The following is a 15,508-nucleotide window of genomic DNA, read 5'->3' as shown; positions in this document are numbered from 1 at the left end:
TTTTACATATCTAGAGCTAACAAGTTTTAATAGAGACTTTAAGCAAATATGCAATTAACAACTATCTAGATAGTAGCATTATATTTTGTTTATAAGCAATACATTTACATATGAAAATTAGATCTGAAAAAAAAGAGGCTTTTATCAAAACAAAAAGTAAATGTAACTACTAAGTCAAGAGGTATCACAAGTGACTGCATAACATAGTCTTCCTGAGCACTATATTTGGGGTTGATTTCCAATCTAATTAGAGATCAAGTTCCAGACTTGCAGCCACTTGGATTCTAATTCTGACTTCTTTGCTGTTTATACTATTCATAAAAATGCCAGGGTAGGTAGTCTGAATCAATTAGTCAAGTCAACAAGCATTTATTAGGCACTAATTAAGTAGTTGCTATAGATCAGGTGCTCATCTAGTCATAGGAATACAAAGAAAAACAAAAATAGTTCCTGCTCTCAAGTAAAAGGGGATAGACGGAACAAACTGGAGATAATCAACAGGAGAAAAGCACTAGTATTAAAGTGGATCAGTAAAAGTTTCTTGTAGAATATAGAATTTTAGCTGGGATTTGAAAGAAGCCAGGAGTCAAAAATGAGAAGGGAGAGAATTTTCAGTCATGGGAGACAGAAAGTGGAAAATATCAAAAATCAAGGAATGTCTAAGGAACAGCAAGGAGATCAGCATCACTGGTCAGAAGAGCACATATAGCAGAGTAAAGTATAATATTAGAAAGGTAGAAGCACCAAGTTATAAAGGGGCTTTAAAAGGCAAACAGAAAATTTAATATAATCCAATGTTAAAGACCTCTGCTTCATTAAATTGGTGGGAGGAAATGATGAGAAAGTAAGAGCTACACTTCAGAAAAATAAAATTGACAAGTAAGTAGAAGATGGATTAGAGTGGGAAAAGACTTAAGGGAAGATCATCCAAAAGGCTCTAAATAATCTAGAAGTGAGATATTGAGGACCTTCACTACAGTGGTGACAATATAAGAAGAAAGGAGGTAAAATACATAAGATGTGATAAAAGTAGGAAATGACAGGGCTTTGAAATAGATTGGATGGTACTAGCAACGGTAAAAGTGAGGAATTGAGCATGACAATCAAAGTTGCAAGCCTGGGTGATGATGTAATCTCAAGGGCCAAGAGTAATAAGGCTGTCTGGAAGAGGAAGAGTCACTGTTGGTTTTTGTTATTGTTGTTGTTGTTGTTGTTGTTGTTTTTGAGGGGAGAGGAAAATGATGAGTTCAATTTTAGACATGTTAAACTTAAAATATCTGTGACATTGAGTTTGAGATGTCCAGTGTGTAGCTGGAAATGCACAATTGGAAGTCAGGAAAGAGGAGAGGCTGGAAAAATAATCTTTCTCTCCCATCCTTTCCATCCCCTAGCTATCATTCATGCCCGTTCTTTCCGAACCCTAGTTTCCCTGCCCACTCCTTCCAGTTCTAACTTGTTGAACCTTTACTCATTTCCCTTGGTTAACTAATAAGATGGGGAATTGGAATTATTTCTTGCTTTTTATTGCCATTTCCAGAGTTTTTACCACCTCTATCATTCAGTGGACTTACTTCTTTTAAGATATGAGTAATTATGCGACACCTCATCAAAATACTGGTAGTCCTGGTTCCTCATCAAAATACTGGTAGTCCTGGTTGTCCACAGAGCTCTAGGTCACTCCATCTTCTTTTTTTTTTAAATAGCTTTTTATTTACAAGTTATATGCATGGATAATTTTACAACATTGACAACTGCCAAACCTTTTGTTCCAATTTTTCCCCTCCTTCCAACCCCCCCTAGATGGCAGGATGACTAATACATGTTAAATATGTTAAAGTATAAATTAAATACAAATAATTATACATGTCCAAACTGTTATACTCCCTCTTCTTCAAGGAGTTTGGTACATGGCCCATAATTTTTCTTTCCTTTGCAACTCCTGAACTCATACTAAAGAACTTCCATATACATATTGACTTCTCCTTAAAAAAATGTAACCATTCAGTTCCTCAACTGACTCATTTCCCATGATTTACTGCTCCATTCCACTGCAATCACACACAAAGATAGCCATATGCCTGAAATTTTCTCATCTGATCATAGTTTATTAATTTTCTATCTTTCCTTCTGTCTTCCCTTACCAAATACTGGTCTTCATATATACCATGAGCACAAATATCTCAACCTTGTAAGTTCTCTCCTAGCTCATGTCTCCTGTACTAACCTCTCTCCTCTTCTCCCCATCTTAACTCCTTATTGTTGAACTAGTTCAACTCTATACTATCCCCCTCTTGAGTCCTGATCATATAACTGATAGAACCTTACCAACCCTCCTTGGATGACTTCCATCATCTATCTTTTGCTTCTACATATGCTGCTAAATGTAGATGGAAAACCATAAAACCATTCTGAAGCCACCAAAAATTTGTTACATAACATCAATAGGGCCTCACAAAAAGCAATCCTACACTTTATTTATTAACTCACTATCCCAGTTCTTCACAGTGGCTCTTCCAATATTTTCATCCCTCTCAGAAGTTTTCTTTTCCTTATCAACTCAGTTGAGAACCATGGATCATATTTTACAGAAAAAATTGAGGCCATTCACTTTGAGTTCTATCTTCCATTTTTGTTGTCACCCCAAAGCCTTTTGCCACTTTCTCCTCCTTTACTTGTCGCACAAAGAGATAACTTTACTCCACACTAAGGCAAATCTCTGCCTGCACAATGAATCCCATTCCATCCTATCCCCTGCAACAAATTTCCCCATCATCCCAACTCTATCATTTATCTTCAATCTCTTATTGTATACTGGATGCAGTCCTACTACCTACAAAACATGCCCGTTTCTATCCTATCCTCAAAAAAAATCTTCACTTGTTTTTTCTATTCCCTTTATCTATCATCCTATATTTCTTCTGTCCTTTTGTGTCCAAATCTCTGAAAAGGGTATTTATGATTTGTGCCATCTGTATTCTTTCCTCGTATTCTCTTCTTTATTCATTAGGATCCAATTTCCCACCTTATCATTCCACTGACACTAGGGTTTTCTCCAAAATTATCAATGATCTCTTGGTTTCTAAATTCAGTGGTCTTTTCTCAATCTCCATTCTTCTTGATCTCTCTGAAATCTTTGACACTGTTAAATCAACCTTTCCTCCTCAATACTCTCTTTTCTCCAGGTTTTTGGGACACTATTGTCTCCTGGTTCTCCTTCTACCTGACCACTTTTTCTCTCTCTCCCTTGCTGGACATCATCTAGGCCATGACCTCTAATCATAAGTATCTCATGGGATTCTACAATGGATCCTCCATATTACTTGACTTGGTAATCTTATCAACTTCCATAAATTTAATTACCCTCTGAATACTGATGATTCTCAAATCTACCTACTCAATCCTAATCGCTAACCTCCAATCTCACATCTTCAATTTCCTTTCAGGTATCTTGAATTGGATGTCCAGTAAACATCTTAAACGCAGAATTTCCAAAGATGAACTCATTATTCCCCCCCCCAAACTCTCATTCTCTTCTAACTCCTTTATTAATTAAGAGGGTAATATAATCTTCCTCATATCTTGGGCTTACAACTTAGTAGTTACCTTGAGCTCTTCACTCTCTCTCATTCTCATACTTAATGTGACATATCCAATTTGTGAATTTCACTTTCATGACATCTCTCAAAGATGCCTCATCCTCTCCTCTGAGACTGCTACCATCATAGTGCAGGCCCTCATCCTACCATGCTGGGTCTGCTGCCTCAGGTCTCTCCACTCTCCAATGCATCCTCCATTCAGACACCAAAGTAAATGTCCTAAAGTGAAGTCATTAAACTCCAATGGCTCCCCATCGCCTTCAGGATCAAAGATAAAATACTGTTTGGTGTTCAAAGTTCTTCAAAACCTACTCCCCTCTGCACCAACACACATGCACGCACACACACACATACATACCTCCACACACACATACTCCTTATATTCTACCATGTGTCTTCCATTCAGTGACATTGGTTTCCTACAAAAATTCTTTTAGAGGAAGGATTTCCCAATTGCTAATAAGCATTTCTCAACTACTAAATCTAGTACCTTCCCTCTTTTTATTATATTCTGTTCTTTCTATATATATCTTGTACATGCAAATGTGTTGCTTATTGTTTCCCAAACTGTTTGTTGTAGATGCTTAATAAATGATTTTCTGACTGACGAAAAGCTCTGATAATCATTTGCACAGAGATGATAAATGAATCCATTGGACCTAATGAGATCACCAAGTGAAACAAGGATGGAGGGAACAAGGAGAAAGACCAGGACAGAGTTTTGGGATACACCCACTATTGGTGGGAAAGACCGGGATCAAAGTTCAGCAAAAAAGATTTTAAGTAGTTGTCAGATAGAGGAAAACCAGGAAAAAGACATACGCACATTCAGTATAAGAATGAGAGATCATGAGGAGAAGATTAACAGTGTCAAAGCTTGCAAATAGAACAAGAAAGAGAAGGATTGGGAAGAGGTCATTAAATTTGACAATGAAGAAATCATTAGTAACTTTAGAGAAAGAAGTTTTGGTTGAATGATGAAGTCAGAAGCTAGAACAGAGAGAGTTAAGAGAAAAAAAAAGAATTGATTTGGTCTTCTCAATGAGTTTATTCAAGGAGGAGAAATATAGCTAACAGGGATAGATAGGCCAAATGAAGGATTTCTGAGGATGAAGAAATGTGAATGCTTACATGTGACTTCAGGTCTGTCATTCCATCTGCTGCACCATCTTGATGCCCTTTTTGTAGGGGTGTTAGAGCTCAAAATATGGCACACTAAAGAAATTTTCAGACGTTTATATTGATCTGTTATGCTAATTTCCCCTTCTTTTAAAAATATTTTTAAAATGTTACATGGGATGATATTTAATAAGGAGGGAGGAGGACCAAGGATACTTGGGGAAATTATGGCAATGTGAAAAAAATGACATCAATAAAAATTTACTTAAGAAGATGTAGAGAGCCCTACCTTTTGAGTTCATTAACAATTTTATCATGAACTTTTATCTCCATTTGGCTATCCACTTGTATTTTCAAGTTTTGATATTTAGAGCGTAAAATGTCCATTTGATGCTCATTCTCAGCTAGTGCCTTTTCTTGACTCTTTACTTTATTTTCCAGAAGCATTTGCTGTTTAATCACTTTGGAAACTTTAAAAAAGAGAAGAAATGGATAAAACTTAATGCATTTGATTTAAAGCAACAGAATTAGACCTTGAACTTTAGATCAGCTATTAATACTGATTCAAGTAATCTCACATGAAGCTGGTTTTCTGCACTTTTAACATATATATTGATCTTTGAAAATGTGTAAATATATAATGAATGGGTTTACTTTCAAAATTGCTGTATCTACATTCTATTAAATAGCTAATTAATACCCACTATACACTGGATGTTCCACAAGTAACAAGACCTATCTTCAAGGAACATTCAAAAAAAACTAAACAAGGTATAAAACTAATATAAACAAGCACATTGTGTGTGTGTGTGTGTGTGTGTGTGTGTACATATACATGCCCATATGAATGTCAGGTACATCCTTCCCTGATCTTAGTCTCATTCTACCTTACTGTTCCATTGTGTGCCTACTATTCATAAGTTGTCCTTCATATTAGCCATCTTCATACCCTTCATATAGCCACCACCCCATGGAAATTACTTTGTATGTCATTACCATTGTGTTTAATTTATATACATGTTGTTCCCTATTTCTCCACAAAAATATAAGCATCTAAAGGTCAGGGACTAAATTTTCATTGTTGTTGTTTTATGGTGGGGTTTTTTTTGGGGGAGGTATTTTTGTATCCTAGTATCTGGCACAGTGCTTGGCACTTAATAAATGCTTGTTAGATCAAATGGTCTGCTACTTAGTCTGGAGAACAGCAGGAAAAGCAAAATATAAGTAAGCAAAACATAAGTTGGTTAGTTCTGCTTTCTCTTCATTAAAATTATATCATCCATCCTGAACCCATTCTTTCTTTGATGTTCCCCAACCCAGCACAAAAAACCTTTTGCTATCCTCAGCATTTACCATAAACCTCAGTTCATTCTGGACATAGTATTCTTGTATTTTTACAAATTCCTACCACAAATTTTTATATATTTACAAATATCAGTCTGTTCTTCCATCTTCCATATGTGCCTTTCGATCAGAATTTATTAAGGACTTACTATATACAAGACACTTGACAGATCTAAGAATACAAAGGCAAAAGAACAAGTCACTGCCTTCAAAGAAGTGGGGAGAATCCATTTTAACAATCTAAATTGAATCAACTTAGGTTCTTAGCAATACAATGATTCAAGACAATTCCAAAGTATTTATGATGAAAAATGCTATCCACATCCAGAGGATGAACCAGTGGAGTCTAAATACAAGATCAAAGCATATTTTGTGTTTGTGTGTGTGTGTGTGTGTGTTTTTTTTTCCTTTTAGCATTTGTTCTTCCTTCACAACATGACTAATATGGAAATATATATTATATTGACTGCACATATGTAATTTATATCAAATTGCCTACCATCTTAGGGAGAGGGGACAAGAGTGGAGAGAAGGAGAAAATATTTTTTAAATAAATGTTAAAATTTATCTTTATATGTAATAAGAAAAGCTAAATACTGTTTTAAAAATATCTAAGCTAAGTGATGAAAATTTTCTGTACATTCATATTGATTCCTTTAGACAACATTTCATCCCCTTTCTTCCCCCATGGGAATCATTTGTTTCTTCAAAAGTTTCTTTCTGGGTGCATATAAATCCTATTAATCCAACATTTCCTGAAGGATATTAGTCCTTAGGATCCTGTTCTCTCTGAACTCTTCAAATCTACTCCATCAATATTTAGTGTATGTATCAGATTATGCTCAGCTTTCCGTTCCAAATCTGCCATAAACACTATAATGTAGTCAATTCCTCAAGTTCTGAAAATTTAAAATTTCTTCTTAATTTAGTAGAAAATGATTTGGAATAGTCCCCTCATCATTATCTCCTGAAGAATTTAATTATTCTCCTTTGGGTTTTTTTTTTGTTTTGTTTTGTTTTTTGTTTGTTTGTTTTTTTTGGTGCGGTAAACTGGGGTTGAATGACTTGCTCACAGTCATATAGGTAGGAAGTGTTAAATGTCTGAGGCTGGATTTGAATTCAGGTCTTTCTGATTCCAGGGCTAGTGCTCTATCCACTGTGCCTGAAATTACTCTTAAAGCAATTCAATAATCTCTTAGATATAATCACTTTTACAAGAGCCATAGCAGATTGCCATGTGAAGGTGTTCCCAATCAATATAGTCCCAAAGATTTAAAATTGGGAAAGCACTTGAAGTTATCAAATCCATATTACAAATGAAGTAATTGAGGGGCAAGGGAATTTAAGTGATTTGCTTAAGGTCAAAACATTATTAAGTGTTGGGGCTAGAATTTGAACCTAGAACTTTGAATCCCAAATCCAGTAGAGAGTTATACAGGTTTAAAAACCTGGGTGCTGTTCTCAACTCTTCTCTCTCCTTCCTATCCCATATGTAACAAATCTTGTCACTTCTACTTCCACATCCCTTGTATACATTGTCTTCTCTTTCCACACATAGTTATTACTCTAATTCAGGTGCATATCAACTTTAGCCTAAATTATTGAAATAGCCGGAGTATTACTTCCTCTACCTCAAGTCTTCCATTCTCCCATGGCCATCAAAATGATTTTTCTGAAGTGCAATTTACTTTTAATAAGTTCCAATAGCTCAGAATTACTTCTAAGATCAAATAAACTCTTTTTTTTTTTTGAAATGTCTTGGCCCCATCCTACCTGTCCAGACTTACATTAACCCCTTTATATACTCTACAAATCAGATGAACTGACCTCCTTGTTGTTTATCACAGATAGCACTCCATACCCTGTCTCTGTGTCCTAGCCTGGGATGCCATCACTCCTTACCTCAGCCTCTTGGGACCTTTAATCCCCTTCAAAATTCAGCTCAAATGCCTTCTACAAAATGCTTTTATTGGGTTGTTGGTGATCCCACCATCTTGGAGAACAATTTGGAACTATGCCCAAAGGGCTATCAAACTGTGCAAATCCTTTCATCCAGCAGTCTCACTAACTTGGTCTATATCCCAAAGAAATCATAAAAGAGGGAAAAGGACCCACATGTGCAAAAATATTTGTAGCAGCCCATTTTGAAGTGGCAAGGAACTGGAAATTGATTGGATGCCCATCAGCTGGAGAATGGCTGAATAAGTTATGGCATATGAATGTTCTAAAATATTATTGTTCTATAAATAGAAACAATCAGCAGGATGATTTCAGAGAGGCCTAGAGAGACTTACATGAACTTAGGCTGAGTGAAGTGAGCACGGCAACAACAAGATTATATGATGAACAACTGTGATGAACCTCTTTTCAAAAATGAGATGATTCAGGTCAATTCCAATAGACTTGTGATGAACAGAGCTATCTGCATCCAGTGAAAAAGGACTGTGGGAATGAATGTGGATCACAATATAGTATTTTCACATTTGCTTGCCTTTTTTTTCTTTCTCACTTTTTTCTTTTTGATCTGATTTTTCTTATGCAGCATGATAAATATATAAATATGTATAGAAGAATTGCACATGTTTAACCTATATTGCTGCCTAGGGGAGGGTGGGGGGGAAAAGAAGGAAAAAAAAATCTGTTACACAAAATTTTTCAAGGGTGAATGTTGAAAAATATCTTTATGCATATTTTGAAACTAAAAAGCTATTAAAAATTAAATTTAAAAAATTTTAAAGAAAGATCTAAAGAGATTCACATGAACTGATGCTAAATGAAGTGAGCCAAGAGAACATTGTACACATCAAAACAAGATTATGTGATGATTAATTGTGATGGATTTAGCTCTTTTCAACAATGGGGTGATTCAGGCCAATTCTGGTAGACTTCTGATGGAGAGAGCCATTTGTGTCCAGAGAGAGTAGTCTGGATGTGATCACAGCATAGTGTTTTCATCTTTGTTGTTGTTTGCTTGGTTTTTCTTTCTCATTTTTTTCTCCTTTTTGAGCTGATTTTTCTTGAGCAGCATGGTGGATGTATAGATATGTTTAGAGGAATTGCTCATGTTTGGCCTGTACTGGATTACTTGCTTTCTGGGGGAGATGGAAGTTGAGGAGGGAGAAAAATTCGGAGCATAGAGTTTTTGCAGGGGTGAATGTTGAAGGTTGTTTTTGCATGTATTTTGAGAAATGAAAGGCTATTGTAAAAAAAAAAATGCTTCTGCTGTTGCCCCTGGCTGCCTAGTCCCTAAGGTGCTACACACACCACACACACACACACACACACACACACACACACACACACACACACACACACAGAGTCTCCTCTGTTCTTTAAGGGCAGGGACTCTTTGATTTTGTCATTGAATTTTTAGTGAATCTAGCAAATAAGTAGAATACTTGCTGGATGATTGAGGATGAAATGATTCAGTGAAGGTTGATGAATTCAATGAAGGTTGATTCAATTCAATTCAAAATGATTCAATGAAGGTTGTCTCAGGGATGCCTCTAAGTTCAAATTTACCTCCTAATGTTCAGATGACTAATTTGTTAAAAGATTTCTAATTAATTCATACTGTTATTCATGAAAAGATATTTGAGGCCTTTATTTTATTTCTGCTGCTTAAGTACTGTTGTCAATAAATTAATTTTGGCTTTTCTACTATGAATCTATGTCATATCTGCTACTACTACTTGCAACTCAGAGAAGTAACAAAAAGTCCCACTTTTCCAAAAAGTTCTGTCATAGGAATCTCAAAATCCAGGCAGGATACAACAGAGATTATGTATAACTCATAGAAACATGGCAATGTCACAATTACTCACAAAAAAAACTAGAAAAATATTTCACCTTCTTGACTGTGTTGCTGGTTATTCTCTTTGGCTTTGGCTTGCTGAATTTCAAGCTGTTGCATCAAAACTTTATTTTCTTCTAACACAAGCTGGGCCTGAGTTTGTAGCTGATGCCTATAAAAATTTACAAGTAAAATATCTTAATTCCATTACTCACAATATAAAAAAATAACCAAGATCTAAGACAGAGATGTCAAATGATCCCAAATGAAAACCAAATTAGATTAAAATGTAACTCAGAAATATTTAACAAAAATATAATAAAACATGCATAACACTACATTTTAAAATTAAGTCAGTATGTGTAGATTAGTGACTCCCATTTCAATGTCTTGAAAATATCTACTGGCAAAGCCTCAATGCAGAATAAATCCAAGTTTGACAATAAGTCCTACAAAATTTAAAGAGAAAAGAGAGATAAAAAACATCAAAAACAAAATTTAATCAGATGAGAATAGCAAAGGAAAAATTTTTAAAAAGATAATGGAAAGCTATGCAAGAAAATTATAAACAGATATGGAATATTATTGTTCCATAATAAATGATCAGCAGGATGATTTCAGAGAGGCCTGGAGAGTCTTATGTGAACTGATGCTAATTGAAGTGAATAGAACCAGGAGATCATTTTACACAGCAATAACAAGATTATGTGATGATCAACTCTGATGGATGTGGCTCTTTTCAACAGTGAGGTGATTCAGGCCAATTCCAATAAACTTGTGATGGAGAGAGCCATTTGCAGCCAGAAAGAAGACTATGGAGACTGAATGTGGATCACAATATAGCATTTTCACCTTTTCTGTTTTTTTTTCTTTCACATTTTTCCCCTTTTTGATCTGATTTTTCTTTTGCAGCATGATAAATGTGGAAATATGTTTAGAAGAATTATACATATTTAATCTATATAGAATTGAACAAGTTTAACATATGTTGGATTACTTGCTATCTAGGGGGGACAGGGGAAGAAAGGGAGAAAAATCTGGAATACAAGGTTTTACAAGGGTGAATGTTGAATACTATCTTTGCATGTATTTGGATTATTAAAAAAAGAAAATTATGAACAAGAATTAAGAGCACAGGAATTAGTGGTGTTTTCTTTAAAATAATTAAGTAATAGCTATCTATAATCAAGAATAAGCATTACCTAATAAGATCAAAGCCTTTCCAATTAGATTGGGGTAAAGCAAGAATTTTTCATTATTACTAATGCTATCCAATCTTGTACTAGAAATGCTAATATAACAATAAAATAAGAAAAAGAAATTTAAAAATAAGCAAAGAAACAAAACTATTACTTTTGGCAAATGATATGATGGTCTATCCAGAGAACCACAGAGAGTCAATTAAAAAACTAACTATAAAAATTACAATCTAAGCAAAATTGCAAACTATAAAATAAACCCATACAAAGTGCCACCATTTCTGTATGTTACCAACAAACTTTAGCAGGAAGAGAAATTCAATTTAAAGTAACTACATACAGCATTAAATAGTTTTCCTGCCAAGATATATATATATACAGGAACATAAGAACACAATTATAAAACACTTCAAAAAAATAAAGTTAGATGTTAATAATTGAATAAATATTCATTGTCTATATGTAAGCTAAGTATAAAATTGAGACTACCTAAATGAAGTTAAATGTAAATAACTGGATAAATATTAATTGCTCGTGGGTAGGCTAAGCCAATATACTAATGATACTACTTTATTCAGTATCATACCAATCAAACTACAAAGGAATCGTCTTATAGAGCTAGGAAAAAATGCCAAAAATTCATCTGAAGAAAAGAAAAGTGAAGAATATCAAAGAAATCAATGAAAAAAACATGAAGGAAGCAGGTCTACCAGTACCAAATCTCAAACTATGTCACAAAACTGCAATCATCAAAACAATTTGGTAGTTGGCAAAAAAACAGAGAGATTAATCTGTGGAAAATAATAGGTATACAATATATAAAAGCAAATGAACTCAGTAACCTAATGTGTGGTAAACACAAAGATCCTAGCTATTGAGGCAAGAACTCATTATTTGACAAAAAAAAAAAAAAAAAAAAAAAAAAAAAAAAAAAAAAACTTTTGAGAAAACTTTAAAATACTCTGACAGAAACTGTCCAGACCAACATTTCACAATGTATCTCAAGATAAGCTCAAAATCAGAATATCATTTAAACATAAATGCTGATGTAAAATGGTGATATAACCAAGTTCATGAATCTGGGAAGAACTCACTTGTCATATCTAGGATAGGGAAAAAAATTATGAACAAATAAGAAATCGGGCAGTTCATGGGAGATAAAATGGATAATCTAGAAAATATAAAATGAAAGTTTTTGCACTAAAAAATCCAATACAGCTAAAATTGGAAGAAAATCAGTAAACTAGGGAAGGGAAGGGAAGTGATAAAAGTCTTATTTCTAAAGTATAAAAGGAACTCAGTCAAATGAATAAGAACTATTCCCTAGCTAATGTCAACTGAGTCAAAGGATATGGAACAGGCAGTTTTCAGAAGAAATCAAAGCTACTGACACCGATATGAAAAAAATGTTCTAAATTACTATAATAATTAGAAAACTGTAAATTGAAACAATTCTGAGGTATCACCTCCCATGCATCAGATTGGCTAACATGACCAAAAAAAAAAAAAGGAAAAGAAAGGAAAGAATACTGTAAAGGATGGGGGCAAACAGGCAAATTAATATACTACTGATAGAATCGTGTATGGGATAAACTGAGAGAAGATTTCTCATAAGTATGTGGCCTTGACCTTTGCCCTAATTGTGACCTAAGACTTTGCAATAACAAGTTGAGCTACAGCTAAAAGGTGTAGACATTTGATCATGTTAGATAAACATTTCCCTCCTGTTTCCCCCCTTCATTAGTGTTTAAATAGTTAATGTGGTAAAGTGTGTTCTGGGTCCATATTTATTCTCTGGGTAAATCAGAACTCTTCAGCCAATGGGAGAAAAGGTCAGAAGGTGAAGTGGGGGCTTCTGGTTAGGATCTCTATAATCCTGTGTTTGCACTCCTCTACTGACTGCTTGTCTGATGGGAGTTACCCTTTTTTGGGAGATTGAAATAAATCCCTTTTTTGCTTATTTTACCCTGACAGTCTCTGATTTTAATTTGGGTTTTCCTTCCCACATAACATTGAGCTAATCTAACCATTCAGGAGAACAATTTGAATTATGCCCAAAAGGCTGTTAAATTATGCATACCCTCTGATGCAGCAATACCATTACTAGGTCTGTAACCCACAGAGACAAAGAAAAAGCACCATATGTACAAAAATATTTATATCCATTTTTTTTTATGATAGCAAGGAACTGAAAACTGAGAGGATGCTCATAAATTGGGGAATGGCTAAAAGAAGTTGTATATGAATGTTATAGAATTTTATTGTGCTGGAAAAAAATGAAGGAAATGATTTCAGGAAAATGTGGGAAAACTAATGCAAAGTAAAGTGAACTGAACTCACAAAATAAACTAAAGACTAACAAGTATTTTAAAGATGATCAACTTTGAAAGACTTTAATAATTCAGATTAAAGTAACAACAGACTACAGTTACACAAGGATTCATGATAAGACATGTTGTCTACCTGCAAAGAGAGAGCTGAAGGATACAGACTAAAACATTTTTCTTTCTTATTTCCTTTTTTGGAACATGACTAATGTGGAAATTTGTTTTGAGTTACTACACATATTTGTAATAAGATTTTTTTTCTTGCCTTCTTCTTGGGTAGGGAAAGGAATAAGGGTAAGAAAAAATTTAGAATTGAAAATAAAAGAATAAAAAGTAATTGTTCTTTGAAATGTTTTAATTAAAATATTTAAGAAAATATTTTTAGAATAAGTAAACTAAAATTTTATTTCAAAGTATCACATTGTGCTTTTTAAATTCATGAGTTTTTCTGTCTTTTTCCCCCTTACATCTTTTTCAAATTTAGCAATGTGAGCAATGACATTGAAGACTAGAATTTTCTCTGATTCCCACAACCTTTCCAACCTTTTTAAAACAGAAATTATGTAACAAAGACAAAACAATATCAGCTGTCTTCACTGGTCAAGGACACACAGAATACAAAAGAAGGTTAAAAAAAAAAAAACCCAAACACATTAATTGAAAGTCACTGATCCTAAACTCATTCAGTATTCCCCTCCTACTTCCCAAGCTATCTTTAAAGAGCTATGCAAAGCTAATGCAAGAGCATTAGCAGACAGGACAGCTTACAAGAAAACCCACTCCCAAACCCCAATCCAATATCCCTCTTCCTGTGCCATGGAAAACCCTGTTCCAGGCTATGGAAATCTGACCTAGCTATGGCAGCCATTGCTCAGCTGGAACCCTTTTTGAGCAAAAGGCTGCTGGGGCCAATGACTTCCTAACTATCAGGGTAGCAAAGGTCCATAAGGCTGCCAGTGCCAATAATTAAGGAATAGGGAAGAGTACAAAAGGGTTACTAGGACAGAAAACTATTTATGAGAGGGCTATGCAGTATTCTACCAAACCTGAGGGAAAAGAGCATTGCATCAATCAGGGCTAGTTCTGACCACCCAAAAGTCATTTGAGACAGAAATCTAGATAGCTAAACAATGAATTGCCTTGCACTAAAGGAGGCCAAGATGCTTTGAAATCCAGTCCCCAGGGAAACAACTGTCAGAGAGGAGGGAGTAAAAAATGAGAGCTAGGGGAAAAATAAAGAAAAATAAAATCAAAATTACTTCAGGAAGAATACTCAAAAACCTTCAATATAAACAGATAAATCAAAAGGAAAACACTAAAACAGAAGACAATATGACCATCAGATTTACTAAATGGATTCAAGAATGTACAAATAAATACTGTAAAACAAAGGAAAATTATCCAACAATTGATAAGACAGAGAATCCTAAAGAATTTGAGGAGAATGTGAAACCACAGCATGCTGTTGCCGAGTGGTTCAAAAAAGAAATAAGAATTAAGAGGACAGAATTTATTTCCTGCAAACAAAAATAACTGAGTACTGAAACTGGAATCTACAATAGCAAACCTTGTCAAAGAAACAAAAAAGAGTAATAAATTCAAAATGCAAATATACTTAAGGGATAATCTAGAAAAAGGAAAACAAAAAAACCATAAATTCAAAAGAAAATATGCTCACTATGCAAGCAAAAAATATTAATCTGTAAGGCAGGATGCTTAGAATAAAAATCTAAGGATAAGGAGTCTCTAAGAATAGCACAATGGGATTAAAAAAAAGTCTTGCCACATTTATAATGCAGAAAATATTAACAAAGAATTGCCCAGAACTTCTGAAGAAAGAAAGAAAAATATCAATTGAAAAGAATGTATAAATCACTTCCAGAAAAATACCCAAGGCTGCAAACTCAACTAGTTTGAACTTATACTGGTTCAATCTACTATTTTAATTCAGAAACCAGTTATATAAGCAATTAGGAGAACTAAAATATAAAAGAAAAGAAATTTGAATAAAGCAAAACTATTCTGTAACAGAGAAAAAAAAGGAGTGAAAAAATGTATTCAAAAGAATAATGGAGCTCTAGATGGAAATGTTCAATAATAATGAGGTATTTGAAACCTAGAAAGAAAACT

The 15,508-nt window shown here is 34.2% G+C and overlaps 1 protein-coding gene across 1 annotated transcript in view; it reads right to left on the bottom strand.

Annotated features, from left to right (window-relative positions):
* The window catches only part of CEP89 (centrosomal protein 89), a 153,147-nt gene that overhangs the window by 57,468 nt on the left and 80,171 nt on the right, over positions 1–15,508 (bottom strand). The window contains exons 13-14 of the mRNA XM_051979745.1: positions 9,909–10,024; positions 5,005–5,185 (exon numbers count right to left, since the gene is read on the bottom strand). Of these exons, the coding sequence (XP_051835705.1) occupies positions 5,005–5,185; positions 9,909–10,024 (297 nt within the window). The remainder of the gene's footprint in view (positions 1–5,004; positions 5,186–9,908; positions 10,025–15,508) is intronic.

This window comes from Antechinus flavipes, chromosome 2 (assembly GCF_016432865.1).
Source record: "Antechinus flavipes isolate AdamAnt ecotype Samford, QLD, Australia chromosome 2, AdamAnt_v2, whole genome shotgun sequence".
Lineage (NCBI taxonomy): Eukaryota > Metazoa > Chordata > Mammalia > Dasyuromorphia > Dasyuridae > Antechinus > Antechinus flavipes.
Note: the sequence above shows the minus strand (reverse complement) of the source record. Positions and strands in the feature narration are given on the sequence as shown.